Source organism: Manis javanica, chromosome 7 (genome assembly GCF_040802235.1).
Source record: "Manis javanica isolate MJ-LG chromosome 7, MJ_LKY, whole genome shotgun sequence".
Lineage (NCBI taxonomy): Eukaryota > Metazoa > Chordata > Mammalia > Pholidota > Manidae > Manis > Manis javanica.
The window spans coordinates 98,132,837-98,148,042 of NC_133162.1; the positions used below are offsets into that span (position 1 = coordinate 98,132,837).

At 39.5% G+C, this 15,206-nt stretch overlaps 1 protein-coding gene across 1 annotated transcript in view; it reads left to right on the forward strand.

The window, feature by feature from the left end:
* Nucleotides 1-15,206, forward strand: part of CCDC93 (CCC complex scaffolding subunit CCDC93) — a 117,951-nt gene that overhangs the window by 34,362 nt on the left and 68,383 nt on the right. Inside the window, exon 7 of the mRNA XM_037001067.2 lies at nt 1,275-1,375. Within this exon, the coding sequence (XP_036856962.2) occupies nt 1,275-1,375 (101 nt within the window). The remainder of the gene's footprint in view (nt 1-1,274; nt 1,376-15,206) is intronic.

Genomic DNA, 15,206 nt, shown 5'->3' on the forward strand with positions numbered 1-15,206 from the left:
GGGTGAAGACCTATATTAGTTGAGCACCTACTATATGCCATTTACTTTGTTTAAGGGATTTATATATATTGTTTCAACATGTGTCCTATACATTTGCTCTCTACATTTATAACTAAATCACACTCTAATAATTTAAAAAGTCAGATGGAAGTTTATAGTGCATGCTATGTTTTCATAAATTTTTTTGAGGGTAAACCTCACTTTTGTGAAAAAGATTCGCATCACTGAAGGGTTTGTATCTCCTTTTCTGGTATTAAAGTCAAGAACTGATATCTTCATTGCCATTTAAGGAAGTTTTTTAAAGGATTCTGTGGTTGTTGAACTAGTTTATGGACCTGGGTGGAAGAAAGGTCTGAATATATAGTAACTAGAAGATTTTAATTTTTTCTGCAAATTTATAAGGAATAAAAAACAATTTGAGTAGAGTGATAAACCTTGCTTCTCAAGGCAATATTCAGTACTACAAAGATGTCACTTCTTCCCAAAGTAATCTGTAAATTTGGTATGATTCTAATCAAAACTCAACATTTTTTCATAATGAACTTGAGAAACTGATAAAAGAATTTATTTGGAAAAGAAAATATATAAGAATGGCCAAGAAATTTAACAAAAAACAGTGGCGACAGGACAAAGACCCATAAAGCATGAGTAATTGAAAAGGGTAATGCTGGTACATTTTACATATATATATATGTATGTATATATATGTATGTATATATATATCTATATATATGTGTGTATATATGTGTGTGTGTGTGTGTATATATATATATGTACATTACCATTTCACATCAGGGGAAGGATGGATTACTAAATTGATGATGTTGGGATTCTTAATTTTCCACTCAGAAAGGAAAAAGCTAGATCCCTACCCTTCATTATACCCCCCTCTGAATAGATTAAAAGGCTAAATATAAACTATGCAAGTAACATACAAGAACCTTTTTTTCACAGTCCCCAGTATAGGGATATGAAATGATAAGTTTGACTACATAAAATATTAAAATGTCATAGGACCCTCCCCCTAAAACATCCAAACCCCAACCTAGTTAAAACCAAGTTGACAAGCAGCAGAAATATTTGTTACCTGTATAAAACCCAAAGGAGCAGACCCTGGGAAGGCAGCCGCCTGGGGCCCACTGCCCTTCTCCAGGAGAGCTTAGACTCGCCAGCATGCGGAGGACTCTCTTACGTGACAGCTGACCTATCCAGCAGTCAGTTCAGGAGAAGCGCCTTCTCACCCTCAGTAAGCATCTGTCTCCCCTACTTCTTAGGATGTTTACAAGCCCCGTCGGAAATACAAACGCCAGCAGGGAGCAGAGGAGCTGCCCGATGAAGAATCTAGAGTCCATGCTACACTTTTGGAATATGGCAGGTAAAGACTGGGGCCCAGTCCAAAGTGTACATTTTATAAAACCATTAAAAAAGAAAAGTTAATTCGAACTGCTTCATTGGGATTAACCAGGTTAGTTTTTACCTGATGGAGTTTACTGGTTTTGGCCCAAAGATTCCCAGCTTCAGGATGTTTTCTGTGGTATTGAATTACCCAGGTTCCAGTGCGTAGCTTCCCTGGTGGTGGTAGAGGTCTGACCTTGAATATTCTCTCTGCAGTGTGTGTGTAACTGTGTACTCTGGCTCTGCCCTCCTCCGGAAGCTGGGGTGTTAGGGATTTGCAAAGATGGGTGGTGTGCCTTTCAGGTCTCTGCCATTTGTTAAAAACTTCAAGTAAACTAATGAATTAAAAGTAGTTGTTAAGTTTACTTTTTTAAGTTTACTTGCTTTAAATAAATTTAGAATAATAGTTTTGGTTTCCTGTGAAATTCTTCCTGATCAGGGAAATGGAGAATTTTGTCACTTCTTAAAAGCATATCTAATTTAAAAAAAAGAAAAATTTTGTATCTTCAGTTTTTTTGTAAAAACACATGCACTTGGAAGTGCTTCTCCTCATTGAATTGTTTGCTTGACCTGGATATTAACCTTCATTTATGTCCTGCTTTTTCACTTAGGGTAACTGATTCCTTGATGTGAGTATGTTTCCCATGTTTCCTCTCTTTAAGCTGGGAATGGTTGCTGTGTGCTGCTCTGCCCCAGTGCCAACCCTCCTGGGGTGGCTGGAACTAACAGCATTGCCACTAGCATCTCCTGAGTGAGCACCTAATGGCTTCTCCTTCTAGGTCACTGGAGAGAAGGAAAAGGAAATTAGGCTTAATTCACTTAAATATTCCATCTTTCTAATGGAATTGCAGTTGCCATGTTGTTTTTGTTTTCGAGGGTTTATGTAGTTTGGGCTCAGGTCCCTCCTTCCTAGGAATGAAAACTCCTCTGTTTCATACAAAGGAAGTTGTCAGTTCTGGCCCAAAGCCGGGCAGTTGGTGCTTAGATTGAACTCCTTTTCTGAGTCAGGCACCTCCAGACCAGCGACATAATTTGGGGGTCCCAGTATAAAATGAAAATGCAGAGCCCCTTGCTGAGAATGATTAATTATGGTAAGTTCAGGAATTTCAAGGCAGCAACAAGTGTAGGACCCTTGTGCAGCTGGGTGGGTTGCATGCCATAGGCCCTGTGATGGTTTCTTTCTAGCCAGGCCCAGGTGCACATGGGTGAGTGAGCCTGTACTGCTCAGGGCAAGCCAGAGCTGGGAGACCTCTGTGATTATCACATGTTCCTGAGCCAAAGTGTATTTAGTGTGGTTAAGAATGGTATGGTTTCTCTTAGTTTGTACGGTTCATGTCTCCATTTTTTCTGTTATCATGGATACTTAAACATTCCTGGTGGTAAAAAGGAATCAGACATTCAGTGAAGCTATCTCACCATGACCATGCTGATGAAATTTCAGTATTTTTTTTTTGCACTTTTCTGCATGCATTTTTTAAATTCATTTTGTTATCATTAATCTACAATTACATGAAGAACATTATGTTTACTAGACTCCCCCCTTCACCAAGTCCCCCTACAGTCACTGTCCATCAGCGTAGTAAGATGCTGTAGAGTCACTACTTGTCTTCTCTGTTTTGCACATCCCTCTCTATGTCCCCCCCCACATTATACATGCTAATCATAAGGCCCCCTTTCTTTTCCCCACCCTTATCTCTCTCTTCCCACCCATCCTCCCCAGTCCCTTTGCCTTTGGTAACTGTTAGTCCATTCTTGGGTTCTGTGATTCTGCTGCTGTTTTGTTCCTTCAGTTTTTCTTTGCTCCTTTGCTCTTATGCTCCACAGATGAGTGAAATCATTTGGTACTTGTCTTTCTCTGCCTGGCTTATTTCACTGAGCATAATACCCTCTAGCTCCATCCATGGCGTTGCAAATGGTAGAATTTATTTTTTTCTTATGGCTGAATAATATTCCATTATGTATATGTACCACATCTTCTTTATCCATTCATCTACTGATGGACACTTAGGTTGCTTCCATTTCTTGGCTATTCTAAATAGCGCTGTGATAAACATAGGGGTGCATCTGTCTTTTTCAAACTGGGCTGTTGCATTTTTAAGATAAATTCCTAGAAGTGGAATTCCTGGGTCAAATGGTATTTCTATTTTGAGCTTTTTGAGGAATCTCCATACTGCTTTCCACAATGGTTGAGCTAATTTACATTCACACCAGCAGTGTAGGAGGGTTCCCCTTTCTCTACAACCTCGCCAACATTTGTTGTTGTTTGTCGTTTGGATGGTGGCAATCCTTCCTGGTGTGAGGTGATATCTCATTGTGGTTTTAATTTGCATTTCTCTAATGACTAGCGATGTGGAGCATCTTTTCATGTCTGTTGGCCATCTGAATTTCTTTTTTGGAGAACTGTTCAGCTCCTCTGACCATTTTTTAATTGGATTATTTGCTTTTTGTTTGTTGAGGTGCATGAGCTCTTTATATATTTTGGATGTCAACCCTTTATTGGATCTGTCATTTATGAATATATTCTCTTATACTGTAGGGTACCTTTTTGTTCTATTGATGGTGTCCTTTGCTGTACAGAAGCTTTTCAGCTTGATATATTCCCACTTGTTCATTTTTGCTTTTGTTTCCCTTACTTGGGGAGATATGTTCATGAAAAAGTCACTCATGTTTATGTCCAAGAGATTTTTGCCTGTTTTTTTCTAAGAGTTTTATGGTTTCATGACTTATATTCAGGTCTTTGATCCACTTCGAATTTACTTCTGTGTATGGGGTTAGACAGTGATCCAGTTTCATTCTTTTACATGTAGCTGTCCAGTTTTGCCAGCACCATCTGTTGAAGAGACTGTCATTTCCCCATTGTATGTCCATGGCTCCTTTATCATATATTAATTGACCATATATATTTGGCTTAATGTCTGGAGTCTCTATTCTGTTCTACTGGTCTGTGGCTCTGTTCTTATGCCAGTACCAAACTGTCTTGATTACTGTGGCTTTGTAGTAGAGTTTGAAGTTGGGGAGCGAGATCCCCCCCACTTCATTCTTCCTTCTCAGGATTGCTTTGGCTATTTGGGGTCCTTGGTGTTTTCATATGAATTTTTGAACCATTTCTTCTAGTTCATTGAAGAATGCTGTTGGTAATTTGATAGGGATTGCATCAAATCTGTATATTGCTTTGGGCAGGATGGCCATTTTGATGATATTAAGTCTTTCTAGCCAAGAGCATGGGATGAGTATCCATTTGTTAGTGACCTCTTTAATTTCTCTTAAGAGTGTCTTATAGTTTTCAGGGTATAGGTCTTTCATTTCCTTGGTTAGGTTTATTCCAAAGTATTTTATTCTTTTTGATACAATTGTGAATGGAATTGTTTTCCTGATTTCTCTTTCTATTAGTTCATTGTTAGTGTATAGGAGAGCCACAGATTTCTGTGTGTTAATTTTGTATCCTGAAATTTTGCTGTATTCCAATATCAGTTCTAGTAGTTTTGGAGTGGAGTCTTTAGGGTTTTTTATGTACAGTATCATGTCATCTGCAAATAGTGACAGTTTAACTTCTTCTTTACCAATCTGGATTCCTTGTATTTCTTTGTTTTGTCTCATTGCCATTGCTAGGACCTCCAGTACTATGTTGCATAACAGTTGGGAGAGTGGGCATCCCTGTCTTGTTCCCAATCTCAGAGGAAAAGCTTTCAGGTTCTCACTGTTCAGTATGATCTTGGCTGTGGGTTTATCATATATGGCCTTTATTATGTTGAGGTACTTGCCCTCTATACCCATTTTGTTGAGAGTTTTTATCATGAATGGATGTTGAATTTTGTTGAATGCTTTTTCAGCATCTATGGAGATGATCATGTGGTTTTTGTCCTTTTTGTTGATGTGGTGGATGATGTTGATGGATTTTCGAATGTTGTACCATCCTTGCATCCCTGGGATGAATCCCACTTGGTCATGGTGTATGATCCTTTTGATGTATTTTTGAATTCGGTTGCTAATATTTTGTTGAGTATTTTTGCATCTACGTTCATCAGGGATATTGGTCTGTAATTTTCTTTTTTGCTGGGGTCTTTGCCTGGTTTTGGTATTAGGGTGATGTTGGCTTCATAGAATGAGTTTGGGAGTATTCCCTCCTCTTCTATTTTTTGGAATACTTTAAGGCGAATGGGTATTATATCTTTGTATGTCTGATAAAATTCCCAGGTAAATCTGTCTGGCCCGGGGGTTTTGTTCTTGGGCTGTTTTTTGATTACCGCTTCAATTTCTTTGCTGGTAATTGGTTTGTTTAGATTTTGTGTGTCTTCCTTGGTCAGTCTTGGAAGGTTGTATTTTTCTAGGACGTCCATTTCTTCTAGGTTTCCCAGCTTCTTAGCATATAGGTTTTCATAGTATTCTCTAATAATTCTTTGTATTCCTGTGGGGTCCGTCGTGATGTTTCCTTTCTCGTTTCTGATTCTGTTGATGTATGTTGATTCTCTTTTTCTCTTAATAAGTCTGGCTAGAGGCTTATCTATTTTGTTTATTTTCTCAAAGAACCAGTTCTTGGTTTCATTGATTTTTTTCTATTGTTTTATTCTTCTCAATTTTATTTTGTGTATTTTGTTTTGAAACTGTTTTAAATTGGATCTTCTGCATGTGTGGTATATCGTAGTCATCACTAGGCAATGGCTGGGTTAATTCAGGATATCCAGGACCTTCTCAGGAGTGGCTTTTGCAATTGAAGTCCAGAGGCTGGCTTGGCTTTCTTTAGGGAGGGAAGCGAGGCACAGGTTTGTTTGTGACCCCTATGAAATCTGGAGTGTAAGAAAGAACAATACCAATCTTAGTTCCTATTGAGAGGGTCATGTGACTTCTGCTGATGTGTAAGCTAACAGTAGGTACTTGATGAAGGATATTTTTGTTTCTGTTTTTTGGGAGAGGAGGTGTTTTGCTTTATTTAAAAAAAATTTTTTAAATTTGGTATCATTAATATACAATTACATGAACATCATTGTGGTAACTAGATTCCCTCCCATTATCAAGTCTCTACCACATACCCAATTACAGTCACTATCCATCAGCATAGTAAGGTGCTATAGAGTCACTACTTGTCTTCTCTGTGCTATACTGCCTTCCCTCTGTGCCCCCGCCCTGACATTATGTGTGCTAATCGTAATACCCCTTATTCCCCTTATCCCTCCCTTCCGTCCCATCCTCCCCAGTCCCTTTCCCTTTGGTAACAGTCCATTCTTGGGTTCTGTGAGTCTGCTGCTGTCTTGTTCCTTCAGTTTTTTCTTTGTTCTTACACTCTGGAGATTAGTGAAGTCATTTGATACTTGTCTTTCTCCGCCTGGCTTATTTCACTGAGCATAATACCCTCTGGCTCCATTCATGTTGTCGCAAATGGTAGGATTTGTTTTCTTCTTTTGACTGAATAATATTCCATTGTGTATATGTACCACATCTTCTTTATCCATTCATCTACTGATGGACACTTAGGTTGCTTCCATTTCTTGGCTATTGTAAATAGTGCTGCGATAAACATAGGGGTGCATATATCTTTTTCAAACTGGGCTGCTGCATTCTTAGAGTAAATTCCTAGGAGTGAAATTCATGGGTCAAATGGTATTTCTATTTTGAGCTATTTGAGGAACCTCCATACTGCTTTCCGCGATGGTTGAACTAACTTACACCAGTAGTGTAGGAGGGTTCCCTTTTCTCCACATCCTCACCGACATTTGTTGTTGTTTGTATTTTGGATAGTGGCCATCCTTACTGGTGTGAGGTGATATCTCATTGTGGTTTAAATTTGCATTTCTCTGATGATTAGGAATGTGGAGAATCTTTTCATTTGCTGTTGGCCATCTGAATTTCTTCTTTGGAGAAGTGTCTGTTGAGATCCTCTGCCCATTTTTTTTTATAAGTAGTTTTTTTTTTATTTTGGTATCATTAATCTACAATTACAGAAAGTACATTATGTTTAGTAGGTTCCCCCCTTCACCAGGTTCCCCCCACATACCCCTTCACAGTCACTGTCCCTCTGCGTAGTAAGATGCTGTAAAATCACTACTTGTTTTCTCTGTGTTGCGCAGCCCTCCCCATGCCCCCCATGCACTATACATGCTAATCATAATGCCCTCTTTCTTTTTCCCCGCCCTTATCCCTCCCTTCCCACCCATCATCGCCAGTCCCTTTCTCTTTGGTAACTATTAGTTCATTCTTGGGTTCTGTGATTCTGCTCCTGTTTTGTTCCTTCAGTTTTCCTTTGTTCTTATACTCCACATATGAGTGAAATCATTTGGTATTTGTCCTTCTCCACTTGGCTTATTTCACTGAGCATAATACCCTCAAGCTCCATCCATGTTGTTGCGAATGTTAGGATCTGTTTTTTTCTTATGGCTGCGTAATATTCCATTTTGTATATGTACCACATCTTCTTTATCCATTCATCTACTGATGGACATTTAGGTTGCTTCCATGTCTTGGCTATTGTAAACAGTGCAGCGATAATCATAGGGGTACATCTGTCTTTTTCAAACTGGTGCGCTGCATTCTTAGACTAAATTCCTAGAAGTGGAATTCCTGGGTCAAATTGTATTTCTATTTTGAGCATTCTGAGGAACCTCCATACTGCTTTCCACAATGGTTGAACTAGTTCACATTCCCACCAGCAGTGTAGGAGGGTTCCCCTTTCTCCACAACCTCTCCAACATTTGTTGTTGTTTGTCTTTTGGATGGCAGCTATCCTTACTGGTGTGAGGTGATACCTCATTGTTGTTTTAATTTGCATTTCTCTGATGATTAGCGATGTGGAGCATCTTTTCATGTGCCTGTGGCCATCTGGATTTCTTCTTTAGAGAACTGTCTATTCAGCTCCTCTGACCATTTTTTAATTGGATTATTTGCTTTTTGTTTGTTGAGGTGCATGAGCTCTTGTATATTTTGGGTGTCAACCCCTTATTGGATATGTCATTTATGAATGTGGTCTCCCGTACTAATGGATGCCTTTTTGTTCTACTGATGGTGTCCTGTGCTGTACAGTAGCTTTTCAGTTTAATATAGTCCCACTTGTTCATTTTTGCTTTTGTTTCCCTTGCCCGTGGATATATGTTCATGAAGAAGTTGTTCATGTTTAAATTCAAGAGAGTTATGCCTATGTTTTCTTCTAAGAGTTTTATGGTTTTATGACTTAGATTCTGGTCTTTGATCCTTTTTAAGTTTACTTTTATGTATGGAGTTAGACAGTAATCCAGTTTCATTCCCTTACATGTAGCTGGCCAGTTTTACCAACACCAGCTGTTGAAGAGGCTGTCATTTCCTCATTGTGTATCCATGGCTCCTTTATTGTGTATTAATTGACAATATATGCTTGGGTTAATATCTGGACTCTCTAGTCTGTTCAACTGGTGTATTGGTCTGTTCTTGTGCCAGTACCAAATTGTCTTGATTACTGTGGCTTTGTAGTAGAGCTTGAAGTTGTGAAGTGAGATCCTCCCTGCTTTATTCCTTCTCAGGCTTGTTTTGGCTATTTGGGGTCTTTGTTGCTTCCATATGGATTTTGGGACTATTTGTTCTAGTTCATTGAAGAATGCTGTTGGTATTTTGATGGGGATTGCATTGAATCTGTAGTTTGCTTTAGGCAGGATGACCATTTTGATCATATTAATTCTTCCTCCCACACCATGAATGAGTTTCCATTTATTCAGGTCCTCTTTAATTTCTCTCAAGAGTGTCCTGTAGTTTTCAACAGGTCTTCCACTTCCTTGGTTAGGTTTATTTCTAGGTATTTTGTTCTTTTTGATGCAATTGTGAATGAAGTGTTTCCTGATTTCTCTTTCTGCTAGTTCATCAGTAGTATACAGGAATGAAACAGATTTCTGTGTATTAATTTTGTATACTGCAATTTTACTGAATTCAGATAGCAGTTCTGGTAGTTTTGAAGTGGATTCTTTAGGGTTTTTTATGTACAGTATCATGTCATCTGCATACAGGGACAGTTTGAATTCTTCCTTCCCAATCCGGGTGCCTTTTATGTCTTTGTGTTGCCTGTTTGCCATGGCTAGGACCTCCAGTACTACATTGAATAAAAGCAGGCAGAGTGGGCATCCTTGGCTTGTTCCCGATCTTAGAGGGACAGCTTTCAGCTTCTTGTTGTTAAGTATGATGTTGGCTGTGGGTTTGTTACATATGGCCTCTATTATGTTGAGGTAGGTACTTGCCCTCTATACCCATTTTATTGAGAGTTTTTATCATGAATGGATGTTGAATTTTGTCAAATGCTTTTTCAGCATCTATGGTGATGATTGTGTGGTTTTGGTCCTTTTTGTTGATGTGGTGGATGATGTTAATGGATTTTCAAATATTGTACCATCCTTGCATCCCTGGGATGAATCTCACTTGATCATGGTGTATGATCCTCTTGTATTTTTGAATTCAGTTTGTTAATATTTTGTTGAGTATTTTTGTATCTATGTTCATCAGAGATATTGGTCTGAAGTTTTCTTTTTTTATGGTGTCTTTGCCTGGTTTTGCTATTAGAGTGATGCTGGCTTCATAGAATAACTTTGGAAGTATTTGCTCCTTCTATTTTTTGGAAAACTTAAGGAGAATGAGTATTTTGTCTTCTCTTAATGTCTGATAAAATTCAGTGGTGAATCCATCTGGTCAAGGAATTTTATTCTTGGGTAGTTTTTAAATTATTTATTCAATTTTAATTTCTGGTAATTAGTCTGTTTGGATTTTCTGTTTCTTCCTGGGTCAGTTTTGGAAGGTTGTATTTTTCCAGAAAGTTGTCCATTTCTTCTAGGTTATCCAGTTTGTTAGCATGTAGTTTTCCATAGTATTCTCTAATAATTCTTTGTATTTCTGTGGTGTCCGTCCTGATTTTTCTTTTCCTATTTCTGATTCTGTTTATATGTGCAGATTCTTTTTTTCTTAATAAGTCTGGCTAGGGGTTTATCTATTTTGTTTATTTTCCCAAAGAACCATTTCCTGGTTTCATTAATTTTTCTTTATTGTTTTGTTCTTCTCAATTTTATTTATTTCGTCTCTCATCTTTGTTATGTCCCTCCTGGTGACTTTGGGCCCCATTTGTTCTTCTTTTTCCAGTTTCAGTAATTGTGAACTTAGACTATTCTTTTGGGATTGTTCTTCAGTGTTTAAATAGGCCTGGATTGGTATGTACTTTCCTCTTAGAACTGCCTTCACTGCATCCCAAAGAAGTTGGGGCATTTTGCTGTTGTTTTCATTTGTCTCCATATATTGCTTGATCTCTGTTTTAATTTTGACATTGAACCATTGATTATTTAGGATCATGTTGTTAAGCCTCCATGTATTTGTGAGCGTTTTTGTTTTCTTTGTACAGTTTCTTTCTAGTTTTATACCTTTGTGATCACTAAAGTTGTTTGGTACAATTTCCGTCTTTTTGAATTTACTGAGGCTCTTTTTGTGGCCTAGTGTGTGGTCTATTCTGTAAAATGTTCCATGTGCACTTGAGAAGAATGTGTATCCTGCTGCTTTTGGGTGGAATGTTCTATAGATGACTGTTAGGTCCATCAGTTCTAATGTGTTGTTCAGTGCCTCTGTGTCCTTACTTATTTTCTGCCTGGTTGATCTGTCCTTTGGAGTGAGTGGTGTGTTGAAGTCTCCTAAAAGGAATGCATTGCATTCTATTTCCTCCTTTAATTCTGTTAGTATTTGTTTCACATATGTAGTGTTCCTGTATGTTGGGTGCATAGATATTTGTAATGGTTATATCCTCTTGTTGGAGTGACCCCTTTATCATTATGTAATGCCCTTCTTTGTCTTTTGTTGCTTTCTTTGTTTCAGAGTCCATTTTGTCTGATACAAGTACTGCAACACCTGCTTTTTCTCCCTTTTGTTTGCATGAAATACCTGTTTCCATCCCTTCACTTTTAGTCTTTGTATGTCTTTGGGTTTGAAGTAAGTCTTCTGTAGGCAGCATATAGATGGGTCTTGCTTTTTTATCCATTCAGTGACTCTGTGTCTTTTGATTGGTGCATTCAGTCCATTTACATTTGGGGTGATTATCAATAGATACATACTTATTGCCATTGCAGGCTTTGGCTTCATGCCTATTAAAGGTTCATGGGCAGCTTCTTTACTATCTAACCATCTAAATTAACTCACTTATTATACTATTATAAACACTGTCTGATTTATTACTCTCCCTTCTTTTTTTTCCTCCTCCACTCTTTATATGTTAGGTGTTTTATTCTGTACTCTCTATGTTTCCTTTGACTGGTTTTGTGGATAGTTGATTTTATTTTGCATTTAGTTAGTATTTGGTTGGTCTACTTTCTTTGCTGTGGTTTTATTTTCTCTGGTGACAGCTATCTAGCCTTAGGCATAGTTCGACCTAGAGCAGTCCCTTTAAAATACATTGAAGATGATTTGTGGGTGGTAAATTCCTATAACTTTTTCTTATCTGGAAATTGTTTAGTCCCTCCTTCAAATTTACATGATCATCTTGCTGGATACAGTATTCTTGGTTCAAGTCCCTTCTGTTTCATTGCATTGAATATATTGTGCCACTCCCTTCTGTCCTACAAGGTTTCTGCTGAGAAGTCTGATGACAGCCTGATGGGTTTTCCTTTGTAGGTGATCTTTTTTCTCTCTCTGTCTACTTTTAATGCTCTGTCCTTGTCTTTGAGCTTTGCCATTTTAATTGTTATGTGTCTTGGTGTTTTCCTCCTTGGTTCCCTTACAAATCTGTGGACTTCCATGGCCTGAGAGACTATTTCCTTCCCCAGCTTGGGGAAGTTTTCAGCAATTATTTCTTCAAAGTCACTTTCTATACATTTTTATTTCTCTTCTTCTTCTGGTACCCATATACTGCAAATATTTTTCCATTTGGATTAGTTATACAGTTCTCTTAATATTCTTTCATTCCTAGAGATGCTTTTATATCTCTCTGCCTCAGCTTCTCTGTATTATTGTTCTCTGATTTCTGTTTTGTTAACAGTCTCTTCTACCTCATCCAGTCTGCTCTTAAAACCTTCCATTGATTGTTTCATTTCTGTTATCTCCCTTCTAAATTCATCCCTTAGCTCTTGAATGTTTCTCTCTAGCTCCATCAGCATGCTTATGACTTTTATTTTGAATTCTTTTTCAGGAAGATTGGTGATTTCAGTCTCACCAAGCCTTCTGTCTGGTGTTTGTGGGATTTTGAAGTGAACAAGGTTCTTCTGTCTTTTCATGGTGATGGCAGTGGTGACCGGCAAGTGTGTGTGTGTCAGCTGGGAAAACAAAGTCCCTTCCTGCTTGCCGGTTACCTTGCCTGTCTCCACTTTCTGTGCCAGTTAACCACACACAGGGAGCAGCCTCTGGGTTAATCCCCTAGGCTGCTGTGGGTGGGGCAGCCATCAGGATGGCCTGGGGTGCTGTCAGGGGGTTGCGGGCTAGTACTGCATGTGTCTGCTGCAAGTACAAGGCCCCTTCATGCCTCCCGGTCTCCGCATCCATCTCCTCTGTCTGTGCCAGTTAACCACACAGGAAGCAGCCTCTGGGTGAATCCCCTAAGCTGCCATGTGCGGGGCATCCCTCAGGAGGGCCTAGGGCACTGGCGCTGGTTGCAGGCGAGCCACGCATGTTCTTCCATGAGAACAGAGCATCTTCATGTCTTCCAGACCCTGCGCCCATCTCCACTGTCTGTGCCGGTCAACCGCACACACAGAGCAGCCTCTGGGTCTGGGCCGGTTAGCCATGTGCAGGGAGAAGCCTCTCTGTTGAGCTGTGTGGTTGCTGTAGCAATGGCGGATCAGCCAGTTTGTTTGCAGGTGCCAGAAGGGAAGAAGGAATGGCAGGCTGCTTATCACCATGAGGGGCCTCCTGGCTGTGTTGCCAACCAAGGCATTAGGGCACCTGAAGTTCCTTAAAGTTCCCAGCCTGCTGGGCTGAGTGTGCCAGGAAGATTTTGTCCACCTGTTAAACCCTTATCCCTTTAAAACTTTTAAAGTGCCTGCTTTCTTTTCTTTTGTCCCAGGGCTGCTGACTGTGGGAACTTGTTTGCAGTGTTAGTCTCAGATTTTGTTTTTCTGCTCCCTTAATATCCAGAGCACCATGCAATGTGTGTTTGTGCTCCCAGGGCAGGTTACTAAGGGCTGGTTATTCAGCATTCCTGTGCTTCCACTCCCTCCTCACTCTGATTCTCTTCCTCCCGCCGGTGTGCTGGGGTCGGGGGAGTGCTCGGGTTCCACCTGGTCATGGCTTTGTATCTTACCCTTTTCTGTGAGATGTTGAATTCTCGCAGATATAGCCTGGCTGGTGTACTGTATCTTCTGTTCACTCTTTTAGGAATAGTTGTGTTTACTGTATTTTCAAAATATATATGGTCTAGGGAGGACATTTCTGTCACCCTATTCATTCCACCATCTTTTCCTCCTGATGAAATTGTTTTGCTTTATTTTTAGCTTTCCTGGTGAGACTGTGAGAAGTGGGGGGATGGATACTTAAGACATTCTAACAGTTTCTTTAGCTCATTCTCCCTTTGAGAATGATAAAGACAGCATTAAGAAAAGCAAAAAGTAACTTGCCCAAAGTCAACTATTAGTTTTTAAGAATCATTAAGACCCTCATCCTGGGACTTGAACTCAGGGTTGTTGACTCCAAAAGCATGTCGTTTTCATCTACAGATATTATTTGAGCTACCAGTGAGAGTCTGGCTCTTGGTTTTAGAAAGACAGGTCCAGTCTTTGTTATTCGGTCTGAGACTGAACAAGAAGAGAGTAGGCATTAGAACTAACAGAGCAAATTGGATTAAACTTAAAGCCCAGAAGTGTGTTTTATTCCCCCTCCTTGGAAAGGCCTCTCCCCTCCTTGCTGGCATCACTCTTTCCTCAGGGTTCTATCAGTAGTCTCACTGCATAGAAAGCTTTCCCAGTAAATGAGAATTACCAAACAGAGTTCATGTAAAGAACTTTGAACAGTTTGTCCATAGAAAACAGTAAACAGCTATTAGGTGCTGTCATCACCATCATTACCATGCTCATGATCATTAGCAGCAGCAGCAGCTTTCAGTTCCCAAATTCCCTTAAATGTGGCCTTTAGGTTCAAATGAAGTCCCTCTCCTGAGCCTCCCTTTCAGTCCTTCTTGTCCCTATATATTCATTACCCTAGCACCACCCCTCCCTCCAGCCCCTTTGTGAGGAATCTTACCACTCTTCCCTTCCTTACCCAGTCAACAAGGCTGGCCCTCTGCAGCTCTGGGATTCACTCTCCTCCATCCTGCCCTCTGCACACCATTGTGGTACCCTGTTGCTCATCCCCACCTAGGAATCCTCATCCCCCATCTATTGTCAGTGTTTTTATTTTCCTCTTTATCTCACCTCTTGATAAGAGGGAAAGTATTTTGACTCCTAGAGTAAGAAGGTCTGAAAACAGTGTTTTGTCTGTGGGATTAAAGGTCCCTCAGCATAGACTCACAGTACATCTGGCTCTGAGTCAACGTTCCAGCTTCTTCCACCTTTTTGACTTTCAGTTGCTCAAATAAGGCTGGCCTTGGAGCCTGATCAGGCATGCTGAAGGCCTTAAGGACTCTGTGTGTGTAAAAAACATGTTTGGATGTATTTGTTTAGATGTTATGGGGTTGGAAAAAAGGAAAGACTCTTACTTTTGCTTTAGATTTAAATAAAATTGCAACTCTGTAATATTTCAGTTTTATTATGGGTCCAATCGAATTTTAGAACCTTACCTGAACACCTAACCACACTATAAAACTGCCACCGTGAAGAAATGCATTATGTTCAGTATATTTGACTTGCAAGTGAAATTTTGAAGCACAACCACTAGAATGTTGGAATTAGCCTATTTGACAATATTTA